The sequence below is a fragment of the Crocuta crocuta genome, unplaced genomic scaffold (genome assembly GCF_008692635.1).
Source record: "Crocuta crocuta isolate KB4526 unplaced genomic scaffold, BGI_CrCroc_1.0 scaffold168, whole genome shotgun sequence".
NCBI classification, from domain to species: Eukaryota; Metazoa; Chordata; class Mammalia; order Carnivora; family Hyaenidae; genus Crocuta; species Crocuta crocuta.
Genome location: NW_027532591.1, coordinates 5,288,861 through 5,306,174, shown reverse-complemented (window position 1 = coordinate 5,306,174; position 17,314 = coordinate 5,288,861). Strand labels below are relative to the sequence as shown.

At 39.6% G+C, this 17,314-nt stretch overlaps 1 protein-coding gene across 1 annotated transcript in view; it reads right to left on the bottom strand.

Annotated features, from left to right (window-relative positions):
• SCP2 (sterol carrier protein 2) overlaps window positions 1-17,314 on the bottom strand; it is a 135,895-nt gene that overhangs the window by 22,937 nt on the left and 95,644 nt on the right. The window contains exon 13 of the mRNA XM_077779776.1: window positions 1,415-1,508. Within this exon, the coding sequence (XP_077635902.1) occupies window positions 1,415-1,508 (94 nt within the window). The remainder of the gene's footprint in view (window positions 1-1,414; window positions 1,509-17,314) is intronic.

The following is a 17,314-nucleotide window of genomic DNA, read 5'->3' as shown; positions in this document are numbered from 1 at the left end:
GAACTGGCAAACCTTGTTCTCTGTCTGCCTCTGGAAGGTTGTTGATCGTGAAAATCTTAGAAACGCAGGGACCTCTGTCAAGACACATCAGTCACACTGACTGTTTTCCCACCCAAAGTGCAATCAATAACCTTAGATGTTAATAAGTTCTTTGTGCTACAATAAGGAGGAGATATGCACAATGTATGCCTTTCACACAGTAGCAGGAATGAGATACACAGTTTAACTTTTCTGAATCCTTTTATTTCAGCCTACTTTGGTCACTTTAATAGATGTTTAATTAGAACTGTGTGACTGTGGCTATAACAGTGCCTTATTGGTCTGAAACTTAATATCAGTAATGATATTCCAAGATGCCTTTAGTTTTGAGACAATGAAGTAAAAATGTAATCCCACCTAAAGAGAATAATAGTTCTCAAAAAAAAAGAGAATAGCTCTTTTTGAAAAAAATTAGTTAAAATGCCTCAGTGTGCTTATTATCTATCAAGATAATTGTACATAAAAATAATTTGTATACAGAGTATAATTTTAAAAACCCAACATATATTGTATGATCCTGGTTATATAGAATTGTATATTCACATACACAGAGAGATGTCTGAAACAATGTCAATCACTGTTAACATTTTAGTGAACTCTAAGTAATGGAACAGCAGAGAATTAAAAAAAAATTTTTTTTTAATGTTTATTTTTAAGAGACAAAGAGCACAAGCCGGGGGAGGGGCAGAGAGAGAGGGAGACACAGAATCTGAAGCAGGTTCCAGGCTCTGAGCTGTCAGCACAGAGCTTGATGTGGGGCTCGAACTCATGAACCATGAGATCATGACCTGAGCTGAAGTCGAACGCTTAACCAACTGAGCCACCCAGGAGCCCCTGGAATTGCAGGGGATTTTTAATTTTTCTTTTTTATACGTTCTGTATAGTGTGAATTTCTTTTAAATTAGCATCACTTTTTATAAGAAAAAACTACTTTGAAAAACACTCAAGCACAAAAGATTTATTTTTAAAAGGTGTTTTGTTATTAGGTACCTTTAAGTATACACTTTATTATTCTTTCTGGGGTGCCTGGGTGGCTCAGTCGGTTAAGCCTTGAACTCTTGATTTTGGATGATCCTAGCATCCTGGGATCAAGCCCTACATCAGGCTCTGCACTGAGCATGGAGCCTGCTTGAGATATTTTCTCTCTCTCTCTCTCTCTCTCTCTCTCTCTCTCTCTCCTGTCCCTCTCTCCTGCTTGTGCTCTCTCTCTGAAAATAAATAAAATGAAAAAAAAAATAAATCTAAAATACACTCAATACTTGACAATATCATATATATTTTCAACTTGTACATTTCATGGCAACACCAGAAATCTGTATCTGCTTCCTCTAGCATCAAGGTCCTCCTGGTAGTATTTTATATAAATCTTACTTACCTCTTCAAGTTTCTTCTCAATCTCCTTAAAGACAAGATTTGCCTTAAATCCATCAACTGAAGAGCTGGTTGGAGCAGCCTCAATTTGATGAGTTCTAAAAGAAGTGGAGAAAAGAATCAATTTCAACCCATGGAATCATGCAGATACTAGGTTTTTCAACATTTAACAATAGTAATTTTCAAAAGCCCTAAGAACAGAGGTGTTGTGACTCTTACCAAAGAAAACCATAATTAATCCCATAAAACAGTTAAGTTTTTCTTCCCATTTTTTCAACAAATATTGAGGGCTCACTAGGTGCTAGGAACTATCCTTAAGAATACAGAAACCAGGGGCGCCTGGGTGGCTTAGTCGGTTAAGCGTCCGACTTTCACTTAGGTCATGATCTCGCGGTTCGTGGGTTCGAGCCCCGTGTCAGACTCTGTGCTGACTGCCGGCTCAGAGCCTGGAGCCTGTTTCAGTTTGTGACTCCCTCTCTCTCTGACCCTCCCCTGCTCACGCTGTCTCTCTCTCTCTCCTAGAAATAAATAAAACATTTTAAAAAATATATTAAAAAAAAAAGAATACAGAAACCAAAGAAACCTACTCCAATGAAGCTAGTTGGGGAAAGAGACAATGAACAAGCAAAAAAAATGTGAAAAACAATTGCTATGAAGAAAATAAAACAGGTCAAGAGGATATAGGGAAAGTATATATGTGTGTGTTGGGTGTTCTATTTTAGATGGCCTGGTCAGCTAGGCCTCTCTGAGGAGGTAATATTTAAATTCAGTCTTAAATTTTGCAAATGAGCTAGCCATGTAAAGATATAGGTGGGGAAGCCAATTCTAAACTCCTCAACTATAAAAAACTTGAGGAAAGGGGCACCTGGGTGGCTCAGTTGGTTGAGTGTCCAACTTCAGCTCAGGTCATGATCTCACGGTTCATGGGTTCAAGCCCTGTGTCAGGGTCTGTGCTGACAGCTTGCTCAGAGCCTAGAGGCTGCTTCAGATTCTGTGTCTCCTCTCTCTGACCCTTCCCCTCTCGTTTTTTGTCTTTCTCTGTCTGTCAAAAATAAATAATGTGTAAAAAAAAACAAAACAAAAAAACAACTGGAGGAAAAAACTAGCTTGGCAGTTAAAGGAACTATAAGAAGGGCAGTATGATTCGAGAAGAGTAGAGAAGTAAAAGGATCTAAGATCACAGAAACATGCAGAGCGAGATAATAAGGGGCATTATAGATTATGGTTAGGAGTTTGGGTTTTAAGTGTAATGAGAAGAACTGTAGGGTATAAGCCAGAGAGTAGAAAGATCCAATTCACATGTTCTAAAAAAATAAATCTGGCTGCCAGCTGGAAAATGGGACTGTAAGTAAGGGTGCAAACAGCAAGACAGGGAGACTGGTTAAGAGACTATTGCAGTAGTCCAGGCAAGAGATGATGGTGATTAGAACAGAGTTAAAAGCAGAGGCTGGACTCAAGATTTATATTTATCTGTTATACAAGATATGAATTTAACAATCATCTGCCAAATGATTGTTTAATAGTTCGGGAACAACTACAGATAAATGGCCTGATCTAGCAGAAGGAACAATCTCTATAGCTACAAAGGCCTGAGTTTGAATCCCAAGAGCTTCCTCCACTCACCAGTTATATGATTCTAAGTAAACTACTTCACCTCTATGCACTTCTAGTGGGGAGGCAAGGTAGAAGGTGGAGAAGGCAAATGACTTTGCATAATTAAGTAGAATCCTGTGTGTCGGTCGGGCACCTAGCAGAGCCCCTGGCCCATAGTAAAAAGTGATAGCGTGACTGGTATACACTCTAGAGCCTCAAGCATTAGACACAAACAAAAACTTGAGGAGTCTGAGGGAGATGGGGTGCTAGGTAATTCCTCTGACATACCACAAGCAGGCTGATGATGGCTGGGGACCCAGACTGGAACAACACAGGAAGGATATATTTGAAGGAGTCAAGAGCACAGCAGTTGCTCAGTAAGCATTTTTTTCTTTCTCTATCCCTTCTTCCTCCTTCTGTCTCTTTTTCCTGTCTCTCTACCTCCCCCACCCATTTCTCCTTTCTCTTCCCTTTCTTTCTATCATTTCATAAATATATAATGAGTGCCTGACACATACACCAAGTATTGTTCAAGGTAGTGGGAGTATAAGGGTGAATGAGTCAGACCCCACCCCTGCTCTCATTGGGCTTATACTCTTCTAGTAGAGGAGAAAAAGAAGTACATAGACAAAACAATTTGCAAGCATAGGGAGCAAATGAAAAGAGGAAACTACTTTAGGTGGAGCAGTCAAGGAATGACATCTCAGAGCAGCTGAATTTAAGCTAACACCCTATTAAAAGAAGAAAAGGAACTAGCCATTCAAAGAAGAAACTGCAAAGATCAAAGATTGGGAGAGAGAAAGGAGCTTGGTATGTTAAATTAAAACAAGACCAGTGTCATTGGAACACAGCAAGTGGGGGGAGACTGACGTGAAATGAAACTGGACAACTGGTCAGGGGCCAGATCTTGCAGGCTAAGTAGGGAATCTGGGAAGCTACTGAAATGATTAAGTAGGGAAGTGAAACACAGTTGACCCTTGAACAATGCAGTTTTCAACTGTGTGGATCCACTTACATAAGGGTTTTTCTTCTTCCAATAAATACAGTACTATAAATGTATTTTCTTTTCCTTATGATTTTTTTATTAAAAATATTTAAGTTTATTTAAACAGTGTAAGCAGGGGAGGGGCAGAGAGAGAGAGAGAGAGAGAGAGAGAGAGAGAGAGAATCCCAAGCAGGCCATGCACCATTAGTGCAGAGCCTGACATAAGGCTCGAACTCAAAAAATGGTGAGATCGTGACCTGAGCCAAAACCAAGAGTCAGACGTTTAACCAACTGAGCCACCCAGGCACCCCATCTTCCCTATGATTTTCCTTTTTTAAAAAAATTTTAAATATCTATTCATTTTGACAGAGACAGAGTATGAGGAGGGGACGGGCAGAGAGAGGGGGAGACACAAAATACAAAGCAGGATCTCGGCTCTGGGCTGTCATGTCAGCACAGAGCCCAAAGTGGGGCTTGAATTCACAAACCATGAGATTATGACCTGAGCCGAAGTCAGATACTTAACTAACTGAGCCACCAAGGCACCTCCATCTTATGATTTTCTTAATGTCGTCATCTTTTATCTAGCTTACTTTATTGTAAGAATACAGTATATAATGCATTTAACATACTAAATATGTGTTAACTGACCTTTTATGTTATAGGTAGGGATTCTGATCAATAGTAGGCTCTTAGTTGTTAAGTTTTTAGGGAATCAAAAGCTCTGGAGAATTTTCAACTGCACGCACAGCACCCCTAATTCCCACATTGTTCAAGAATCAACTGCAGGTTGCTTGGTGATTATTCTTACAACAGTGTGCAGAATGAATTGGGGAGGGGGCGGCAAGAACAGAGGTAGGGAGAAAGGTTAGGAGGCTGCTGGAATAGTCCAGGTAGGAAGTAATGATGGTCTGGACTCCAGTGAAGGCAGTGTACCAGTGGAAATGGAGAGAAGGAAGTGGATTCAAATACATTTTAGAGACAGAATATACTGACTCTGCTACTGGGAATAAGGAGGATCTAAGGGTGAGGGGATGTAAGGAGGATCTAAGGTTGAGGGGTAAGGATGAGGGCAAGGATGATTTAGGTGTTCCTGAATAACTGAGGGGGTGGCAGTGCCACATGAGGATAAAAGGAAAAAAGCAGTGGGAGTAGAGAGGATCAAAGTTGCATTTTAGGCACATGAAGTAGCAGACATTTGTGAGACAAGGCAGTTGGATAGGAGAGTCTGGAGCTCAGAGGAGGGGTTGAGGTTGGATATAAAATGGGAATAACTATCAACATAATGAAATTATTTAAATCTATGGGAACTGATAAGCTTCCCTTGAGGGAATTATAGACAAAGAAGAAAGCTCAGGACAACATCCTATGGAACTCCATTACTTAGAGAAGAGGAAGCAGCAGCCAATGATACAAGAGGAAAACCAGAAGAGCATGGTATTGCAGAAGCTGAGACGGGAGAAAGAATTTGGGAGAGGAGGAAGCCATGTCAAATGCTGCCAAAGGTCAAACATCCACTGGATTTGGCACCATGGAGAGTAAAGGTGACTTAACAAAAACAATTTTAAGAAGTAGTGGAAGGTAGAAGTCTAATTATAGTCAATTAAAGAGTGAATAGGAGAGAGAAACAGAGACAGTGTGGTTCTTTTGAGATATTACTTTTAGAGGAACAGTGAAAAAGAGTGGTCTCTGGAGGGGATTATGGTATCAAGGAAAATGTGTTGCTTTTATTTTTTTACTATTAACATATCAGAGCATTTTTTGCCTGATGACAGTAATGAGCCAGGTAAAAGGAGCTAGAAAAACAAGTCTTGAGAAGGTGACAGAGGATGAGATCCAGAGGCCTGTGATAAGAAGAGGAGGTGACTCAGTGGAAGAAAGAGAATCAGATGGGTGGAATTCTAGATTAGGTCTTGGAATGGAAGATGAAGGAGTCTGGTCTAATGGCTTCTATTTTTTTCAACAATGTGTAAGGCAAACCCATCAGCTGAGAATAAAAGTGAACAAGTAGGTATGGGAAGTCTAAGAAGCTGAAAAGCAAGGTGATTAGAGGAATCATCCTAATATCACTAATGAGGAATGGAACCCACAGCCCTGCCATGCTGAAATACTGCAATATTTATCATGGCATGCTACCCCACTCTTCCATGCCTTTGTCACTGCCACGCCCTATATCTAGAATACCTCTGTCTTAGTAAATTCCATTTTATCCCTCAAGATCCAGGCCAGGAAACTCCTCTTCTGTAAAACTCTACTAAATGACAGCTTCTCCAGAGCAGATACCACACTTAAAAAAAAAATTCTATCTCCTGTTTCCAACTTACAATAGGTACTCAGTAAACAGTGACTGAATGGAAGTGAAATTCCTCAGGGTGCCTGGGTGGCTCAGTCGGTTAAGCATTAGACTTAAGCTCAGGTCATGATCTCACGATTCATGGGTTCGAGCCCCCTGTGTCGGGCCTCTGTGCTGACAGCCAGCTCAGAGCCTGGAGCCTGCTTCAGATTCTGTATCTCCCTCTTTCTCTGACCCTCCCCTGCTCACGCTGTGTGTCTCTCTCAGAAATAAATAAAACATTAAAAAAAAAAATTTAAACTTGCCAGTTCCAAATTGTATATGATAAAATAGTGATACTAAGTAGCACTTTTCAGGGTCCAAAGTATCTTGATACTTATGGGGCAGAGTCCAGACTACAAGTTCCCACAGGCCACAGTTAAGTATCCTCTGCTATTCAACAGTTCCCTTTAGGTCACTTTGCTTTTATGAAAGGCTAACATTAATCCCTGTTTTCGCTAACCAGAAAAAAATCCAAACAGGATTCTAGCTTCTACAACATGGTAATTGCTTCTTCACTCTGTGCCATTTCAGCTTATGAAAGGTTTCATAGGAATGCTCTATTTTTGGATAGCAGGGGCAATCTCTTTATCTTGCTTCCAGATATGATATGTTAAGAAGGATATCATCACTTCAGTGGTATTTTTTGCAAAAAATGTACAATCTGAATCTAATTATGAGGACATCAGACAAATGCAAATTGAGAAACATTATTCTCTTAAAGAATGTACTTACACTCTTCAAAAAAGTCAATTCCAAGAATTACAAAGGCTAAGGGGTTATTTCAGATTAAAGAAAGCTAAAGAGACATGACAGCTAAATGCATTCCTGAATGAATTCCTGAATCTAGACAAGGAGGAAAAAAAGTGAAGTTTATTGTATCTTTTATAAAGATATTATTGGAACAATTATCAAACTGTGAATATGTTCATTGGATTAGGTATTAGTAGTATGTTATCTCTATTAAATTTCCTATTTTGATAACTACACTGTGATTAAAAGAATGTCCTTGTTTTTGGAAACATGCATTAAATTATTTTGAGATAAAGCATGGGTGCCTGGGTGGCTCAGTTGGTTAAGGGTCCAACTCTTCGTTTTGGTTCAGGTTACAGTTGGTGAGTTTGAGACCCATATCGGGCTTCACACTGATAGTGCAGAGCCTGCTGGGGATTTTCTCTGTCCCTCTCTCTCTGCCCCTCCCTCGCTCTCTCTGTCTCTCTCTCAAAATACATAAATAAAAACTTTTTAAAAAATTATAGGGGCGCCCGGGTGGCTTAGTCGGTTAAGCGTCCGACTTTCGCTCAAGTCATGATCTTGCGGTTCGTGGGTTCGAGCCCCGCGTCGGGCTCTGTGCTGACTACCAGCTCGAAGCCTGGAGCCTGTTTCAGAGTCTGTGACTCTCTCTCTCTCTCTCTCTCTCTGACCCTCCCCTGCTCACGCTGTCTCTCTCTCTCTGCTAGAAATAAATAAAACATAAAAAAAATTTTTTTTTAAAATTATAAAAAATTATTTAGGGGTAAAAGAGCATAAGGTCCCCAACCTTCAACTATTTTAGAAAAAAATATGTGCAAATATAAATGTACATAGAGAAAAAGCAATAAAGCAAATGAGGCAAAACATAAACACAACTGGTAAAACTGAGTCTACAAGATATATGGGAGTTCCTTGTACTATTCTTGTAATTCTTCCCTGTATGTTCTTCCCTGTAATTATGTCAAAATAAAGAGTTCTAATTAAAATAAAAATTTAGAAAATGAAAAAGCTAATCACCTATAATCCTACCACTCAAACAAGTTTCCTATACTCAATTTTCCATGTTGCTGCTTCTGGTCCCTCTAGTTTATGAGCATATATACTGCTGTAATCATTGCACTGATACAACTTTACTTCTAACTTTTAAATTAAAAAAAAATTTTTTTTAAGGTTTTTATTTCTGAGAGAGACTGAGAGAGAGAGACAGTGTGAGCAGGGGAGAGTCAGAGAGAAAGGGAGACACAGAATCCGAAACAGGCTCCAGGCTCTGAGCCAGCTGTCAGCACAGACCCCGATGCGGTGCTCAAACCCACGAACCGTGAGATCATGACCTGAGCCAAAGTCGGAGGTTTAACTGACTGAGCCACCCAGGTGCCCCCAACTTTTAAATTCTTATATTAGTTAGGGTTTTCACATGTTGAGTTAATCTTTCAAGCTAATTTAAATAATTTTCCATAAACAAAACAAAACAAAAACTGGAGCAATCTAAATATGCCTCAACCATGAAGAAGGGCATTATATTATAATTACAGGGTCTATTCATCAAGAAGAGCTAACAATTATAAATGTTTATGCACCCAATTTGGAGGTACCCATATATAAAAATCAATTAATCACAAACATAAACAATCTTACTGATAAGAATACGGTAATTGCAGGTGACTTTAATACTCCATTTACAGAAATGGACAGATCATCTAGGCAGAAAATCAATAAAGAAACCATGGCCCTGAATGATACACTGGACCAGATGGACTTGACAGATATATTCACAACTTTTCATCCAAAAGCAGCAGAATACACATTCTTCTCAAGTGCATATGGAACACTCTCCAAGACAGATCACATACTGGGTCACAAAAGAGCCCTCAATAAATATAAAAGAATTAAGATCATACCATGCATATTTTCAGATCACAATGCTATGAAACTTGAAGTCAACCATAAGAAAAAGTTTGGAAAACCTCCAAATATATGGAGGTTAAAGAACATCCTGCTAAAGAATGAATGGGTCAACCAGGCAGGCAATTAAAGAAGAAATTTAAAAATATATGGAACAAATGAAAATGAAAACATGATAGTCCAAACCGTTTGGGATGCAGCAAAGGTGGCCCTAAGAGGAAAACACATTGCAATCCAGGCCTATCTCAACAAACAAGAAAAATCCCAAATACAAAACCTAACAGTACACCTGAAGGAACTAGAAACAGAACAGCAAAGAAACCCCAAGGCCAGCAGAAGAGGAGAAATAATAAAGATCAGAGCAGAGATAAACAATATAGAATCCCCCCCCCCAAAAAAAACCCAAAACAAAACAGTAGAACAGATCAATGAAACTAAGAGCTGTTTTTTTGGGGGAGGAAAAAAAAACCCTGATAAACCCTAGCTAGACTTCTCAGAAAGAAAAGAGAGAGCACCCAAATAGATAAAAGACTCCTGGGCCAGATGGCTTCCCAGGGGGAATTCTACCAGACATTTAAAGCAAAGTTAATACCTATCCTTCTTAAGCTGTTCCAAAAATTGGACATGAAAGGAAAGCTTCTGGACTGATTCTATGAAGCCAGCATTACCTTGATTCCCAAACCAGACAGAGACCCAGCAAAAAAGGAGAACTACAGGCCAATATCCCTGATGAACATGGATGCAAAAATTTTCAACAAGATACTAGCAAACTGAATTTAACAGCATATTATAAAAATTATTCACCATGATCAAGTGGAATTCATTCCTGGGCTGCAGGGCTGCTTAAATATTCACAAATCAATCAATGTGATATACCACATTAACAAAAGAATGGATAAGAACCATAATCCTGTCAAGAGATGCAGAAAAACCATTTTACAAGATACAGCATCCTTTCTTAGTATATATGCTGCCAAAGCGAGCACAAAGCATCCTTTCTTAATAAAAACCTTCAAGAAAGCTGGGATAGAAGGAATATAAATTAACATCATAAAAGCCATATATGAAAAGCCCACAGCTAATATCCTCAATGGGGAAAAACTGAGAGCTTTCCCCCTGAGATCAGGAACACAACAGGATGTCCACTCTCACCACTGTTATTTAACATAGTGTTGGAAGTCCTATCCTCGGCAATCAGACAACAAAATGAAATAAAAGGGATTCAAACTGGCAAAAAAGAAATCAACCTTTCACTTTTCACAGATGATATTCTACATGGAAAACCCAAAAGACTCCACCAAAAAGCTGCTAGAACGGATACATGAATTCAGCAAAACTGCAGGATACAAAATCAATGTACAGAAATCAGTTGCATTTCTATACACCAATAATGAAGCAACAGAAAGAGAAATCAAGAAATTGATCTCATTCACAATTGCACCAAGAACTATAAAATACCTAGGAATAAACCTAACCAAAGGTGTAAAAGACCTGGATGATGAGAACTATAAGAAAACTTATGAAGGAAATTGAAGAAGACACAAAGAAATGGAAAAACATTCCATGCTCATGGATTGGAAGAATAAATATTGTTAAAATGTCAATATTACTCAGGGGCACCTGGGTGGCTTAGTCNAAAAAAAAAAATGTCAATATTACTCAAAGCAATCTACACATTCAATGCAATCCCAATCAAAATTGCACAGACATTCTTCTCAAAGCTAGAACAAACAATCCTAACATTTGTATGAAACCACAAAAGACCCCGAGACCCCGAATACCCCAAGTAATATTGAAGAAGAAGACCAAAATGGGAGGCATCACCATCCCAGACTTTAGCCTCTACTACAAAGCTGTCATCATCAAGACAGTATGATCTTGGCACAAAAACAGACACATAGACCAATGGAATAGAATAGAGAACCCAAAATTGGACCCACAAATGTATGGCCAACTAATCCTTGACAAACCAAGAAAGAGTATCCAACGGAAAAAAAGACAGCCTCTTTAACAGATGGTGCTGGGAGAAGGGAACAGCAACATGCAAAAGAGTGAAATTAGACCATTTTCTTACATCATGCACAAAAAATAAACTCAAAATGGATGAAAGACCTAAATGAAAACAGAAAACTATCAAAACCCTAGAGAAGAAAACAGGCAACAACATCTTTGACCTTGGCTGCAGCAATTTCTTGCCCAACATATCTCTAAAGGCAAGGGAAATAAAGGCAAAAATGAACTATTGGGATCTCATCTAGATAAAAAGCCTCTGCACTGCAAAGGAAACCATCAATAAAACTAAAAGGCAACTGGCGGAATGGGAAAAGATATTTGCAAATGACATATTGGATAAAGGGTTATTATCCAAAATCTATAGAGAACTTACCAAACTCCACACCTGAAAAACAAATAATCCAGTGAAGAAAAGGGCAGAAGAAATGAATAGAAACTTTTCCAAAGACATTCAGATGGCCAACAACACATGAAAAGAAGCTCAACATCACTCATCATCAAGGAAATATAAATCAAAACCACAGTGAGATACCACCTCACACCTGTCAGAGTGGCTAAAATTAACAACTCAGGCAACAACAGATACTGGTGAGGATGTGGAGAAATGAAAATCCTCTTGCATTGTTGGTGAGAATGCAAACTGGTACAGCTGCTCTGGAAAACAGTGTGGAGGTTATTCAAAAAATTAAAAATAGAACCACCCTACGACCCAGCAATAGCACTACTAGGAATTTATCCAAAGGATACAGGAGTGCTGATTCATAGGGGCACACACAACCTAGTGTTTGTATCAGTGCTTTCAACAATAGCCCAAATTATGAAAAAAGCCTAAATGTCCATCAACTGATGAATGGATAAAGATGTGGTTTATATATACAGTGGAATACTACATGGCAATGAGAAAGACTAAAATCCTGCCATTTGCCACAACATGGATGGAACTGGAGAGTATTATGCTAAGTGAAATACGTCAGTCAGAGAAAAACAGATATCATATGTTTTCACTCATATGTGGAACATGAGAAACTTAACAGAAGACCATGGGGAAAGAGAAGGGGAAGGAAATAGTTACAAACAGAGAAGGAAGGAGGCAAACCATAAGACATTCTTTTTTTTTTTTTTTAAATGTTTTTATTTATTTCTAGGAGAGAGAGAGAGACAGTGCGAGCAGGGGAGGGTCAGAGAGAGAGGGAGACACAGACTGAAACAGGCTCCAGGCTCTGAGCCGGCAGTCAGCACAGAGCCCGACGCGGGGCTCGAACCCACGAACCGCGAGATCATGACCTAAGCGAAAGTCGGACGCTTAACCGACTAAGCCACCCAGGCGCCCCAAGACATTCTTAAATAAAGAGAACTGATGATTGATGGAGGGAGGGAGAGAGGAAAATGGGTGATGGGCATTGAGGAAGGCACTTGTTGGGATAAGCACTAGGTGTTGTATGTAAGCAATGAATCACAGAAATCTATCCCCAAAACCAAGAGCACACTGCGTACACTGTATGTTAGCCAGCTTGACAATAAATTATATTTTTAAAAAAGTCTTTATGTCAATTATTAAAAAATAAAATAAATAAATAAGTCTCAACCAAGGAATGGATAAACAATCTATGGTACATGCATATAATGGAATGCTTGCCACTCATCGATAAGGAACAAGTTACCGATATATGCAATAACATGAATAATCAAATGCATTATGATCAGTGAAAAAAGCCAGACTCAAAGCCTTTTTGGTTCTTTTCACATGATATTCTGGAAAGGAAAAACTATAGAGGCACAAAACAGATCAGCGGTTACCAGGAGCTGGGGCTAGGGGGAAGGGTTAACCACAAAGGTGAATAAGGAATTTTGGGAAGTGGTAGAACTGTTCTGTATCAAGATTACAGTGGTAGTTACATGACTGTATATATTTGACAAAACTTGCAGGACTATGCATTAAAAAGGTGACTTTTACTACATGTAAATTATACCTTAATTTAAAAAAAGAAAAACCAAAAAACAAAGTTTGGTTTGAAAAATAGGTTTCATTGGGGTGCCTGAGTGGCTTAGTCTGTTAAGTGTCTCCTGATCTTGGCTCTGGTCACAATCTCATGGTTGGTGAGATCAAGCCCTGCATGGGGCTCTGTGCTGACAGTGCAGAGCCTGCTTGGGATTCTCTCTCTTCTCTTTCTCTCTGCCCCTTTCCTGCTCATGCTTTTCTCATATATACGCATATACATTCATAAACAGATTTCATTTAACAGAGTATAGAATGCACATCAATCCTCAATCTGTATTGCAAAAGCTCTCCACTTACATAAAATGAATAGGATGTTATAATACAAAGTCAATACTCTTATTCGAAACTGGTCTAAATTAAAGAGCTTCCTTCCCTCTACTCGCTAATGGGATGCTGCCTGATTCACTTAAACTCAGTTGAACTTTTGTTCTTTAGTAGGCATGATCATTAATTCCATTTCCAGCTCTTCTCTGGAGGATGGGGAGTGGGACTGAAAGTTTCAAGCTTCTAATTATGGCTTGGTGTTTCTGGTGACCAACACCCATCCCAGGGCCATCTAGAAGCCTACCCAGAGTCACCTCATTAGAACAAAAGATGCTCCTGGTGAACTTGAGAATTTAGAAGGGTTTTAGGAGCCCTGTGTCAGGATCCAGGGTCAAAGTCCAAATATTTCTATTTTCTGTTATCTCACACAAACCAAGAATTGTCTAATACAATGGACGAATGACTCCAAAGGCAAGAAGATCATCAGAACTACCCCTCCCTTCACAAACCCAGAGTGCAAGGAACGGAGGGGCAGAACAATTTCAAAAGAACAGCTACCACTGCCCAGTGTCATCTCACATCATGGGCTCTGCTCCCCCTCATTCTAACATCCCATTCCTCTGCCATCCTAGGCTGGGCTTTGGCAGGCCCTGGTGAAGCATATGCTGCACCCAGCAAAGCTGTAGGATCATGACTGTCTACTCCCAAATTTCTAAGGATGCCTCCAAGATCCTCAGGCAGAGAACCATCACGGGAGTGAGGCCACCACTGAGAGTCCCCATTAGGGCAATGCCCAGTGGAACCTCAAGGGTGAAGCCATATCTATGACCCCAGACGAGCAAAGTCACCCATGTGCAATTCTAGAGGATGAGAGCCACAAAATGGGCTGGGCCCCGCAAACCCACAGGAGCAGGGCTGCCTAGAACCCTGGGGGCCCAAATCCCACCCCAGTGTGTCTAGAAGGCAGTACCTTCATCTTAAAGTACCTAGAGGGAGAACATGGAGCCAAAGATTATTTTCAAACCTTAAGGTATAATGATGTTTTCCGTGTTGGAGTTGGGATTTGCTCAGGACTCTTTCTTGCCTATTTCTCCCTTTCAGAATGGGAGTGTCTATCCTATTTCTGCCCCAGAATTGTTCTTTGGAAGCACATACCATGTTTGATCTCACAGGTTCACAGCTGGAGAGGAATTTGCCTTACGATGAAACATACCTTCAGTCTCATCCATCTGTGATTTAGATGATATTTAAATGACACTGTGGATTTAAGACTTTTGAGTCGATAACACGAGAAAGACATGAATTTTGGGGGCCAAGGACAAATTTTATTATAGCAACCTGAACAGACTAAGACAGCAGGCCTCAATTTATCCGAGATATAGCTCAAAACCAGAAACTAATAGCAGAAAAAAAATACTGTTAAACATTGATCTAACTTAAAAGAAAGAAAAGTTTAACTATAAATTAAATACAATTGGTCACAACTCTTAAATATGACTTCTCTTCATTTTCTCAGTTCCTACTGCAGCACTGGATATTTTTTTAATGTTTATTTATTTTGAGGGGAGGGGGGGTTAAAGAGAGAGGGAATCCCAAGCAGACTCCACTCTCAGTGCTAAGCCCAATGCAGGACTCAATCTCACAAACTGTGAGATCATGACCTGAGCCAAAATCAAGAAGCAGACGCTTAACTGGCTGAGCCACCCAGGCACCCCAGCACTGAACACTTCTTATCCACACTGCTGCAACTGTACAACTGCCTTCTGAGAGGATTCCTGGTCTCTGGTTTCTCCATCATTCAACTCAAACTAATGCCAGACTGATCTGCTTAAGGTGCAATGTAATCACATGATCATTCTGTGGGTAAGTTCCAAACTCCTGAACAGAGCATTTGAAGGTTTCAAAACAAAAATCCAGTCTAGTTACAACTGTATCTCCTGTCACCTACACACTATTGACTCTGCCTGTCTACCAAGGCACACACAAAATAATCTACTCTATACCCACACAATACAACCACTCACCAAACCTTGTATCTCAAATCTCTGTGCCTATCTACACACCTGCCTGGAATATCCTTTCTCTAGGATATTCTGCTGGGCAATCCTAATCATTTCGTTTAAACTTACCTTCTTCATAATAATTTCTTCCTCTGGGCTTCTACAGCATTTTGAAAAAACTATGTCTGCCTTCCCCACATATAGGGAAGGCAGAGGACCATACTGCAGGCCTAAGTATGCAGCAATTGCTCCATCAAAGTTAGATAAATAAGAAACTAAGTGGGGTGCCTGGGTGGCTCAGTTGATTAAATGTCCGACTTTGATTCAGGTCATGATCTCACAGTTCATGGGTTCGAGCCCCATGTCAGGCTCTGTGCTGACAGCTAGCTCAGAGCCTGAAGCCTGTTTCGGATTCTGTGTCTCCCTCTCTCTCTGACCCTCCCTTGCTCACACTGTCTCTCTCTCTCAGAAATAAATAAAACATTAAAAAAAAATTTTTTTTAAATAAGAAACTAAGTAAATCAGATCATGTGCAATGGGTACCTGCAATATAATGATTCATAGGAAAAATTATTTGGTCATCAGATGACTAAAATATATTTCTCAGATAGATTTGGTCTTCATCCACAGTTCTCGAAAATGCTTCACAGTCATAAAGGTAAACTGAGTGTCTTATTATTAATGGAGGTGACTTTGGACCCCACCACACACCACTACAATCTGGGAGGGGAGAGAAGCTGGAGATTGGCCAATGGCCAATGGCTTGGTCAATTATGACTATGTACTAAAGACTCCATAAAAACTTAAGAGGATAGCTTTTTGGTCCTTTTCAGAGAGCTTCCACACTTAAGAAACCAGAACCCTTCCTCATACTACCAAATCAACCATGCCCCAAGCACTTTTGTTTGGGACCTTACCCTATTTATCTCTTCATCTTATTGTTGATTCATATCCTTTATCAGACATATCCTTTAATAAACTGATAAACGTAAGTAAATGTTTCTCTGAGTTCTGTGAGCCTAGCAGTTTGCTAGTAATCTAGCAAATTAATCAAACCTAAGGAAGAGGTCACTGAACCCTCCAACCTATAGCTAGCCTGAGGTTTGTGACTGGCACCTGAAGTGGTGGGTGTGGGTCAGTCTGTGCAACTGAACATTTAAGCTGTGGAACCTGATGCTATCTCTGGGTAGATAGTGTCAGATGAGTTGAATTCAGATCTATTGGTGTCCAAGAATTGCTTGGTATTTGGGGATGGGGAGTGGGGGTTCCCATGCTCCATGTTGGAACTGGGTTCAGGAATCCTAAAAGAGTACCTTAAAATGACTTTGTTTAAAATGAAACCATAACCTTGCTTTAAAACTGTATTTGTGCCTTCAGATTTAGAATCATTTTCCCAACTGTGGCCTTTGTGGTGAGTTATGTTGTATCACTAAAAGTATAAATAATACCTTCAATATTTTCTTATTAGTCATTAATTCTTAATAGTCATTAGTGCAGGTATCTCTGCTTTTCAGTTCATGTTATGCCATTTTGCTTCTACAAAAGACCTACATTAGTATCTATTTTTGCTAACCAAAAGAAATCCAAAGAGGATTTTGGTTTTTACCAAAAAAAAGACAAAAGAGATGATACAGTTCAATGTTTGTTTTGCAGCAAGCCATGATGGAGGCAGTGCATACATGGTGAGTGGCACCACCCCCAAGCTCCTTCCGCAAGAACTACACTCAGCAGGGAGCCACTGGGTACTGTATCCGTGTGCACCTATGCTTTATCTGCATTTATTTTGTACATCTGTTAGTAAGATGTGCCCTAAGATATCAGTAAAGCATAAAAGAGGTTATTTGGGGGGTCTGGGAACACTCAAGAATTTTTCCATATAAAGTAATGATAATTGCTTCTTTCCTTTATACTATTTGGCTTAAGATCATAGGAATGCTTTACTTTTGGATAGCAAGGGAAACCTGTATATCAGCTGGATTTTTTCATAATTCTGCTCTCCCAGAAATATCACTGTCGTTGTTTTGAACAATTCAATCTCCCAATTATTTAGTCTCCTGAAATTA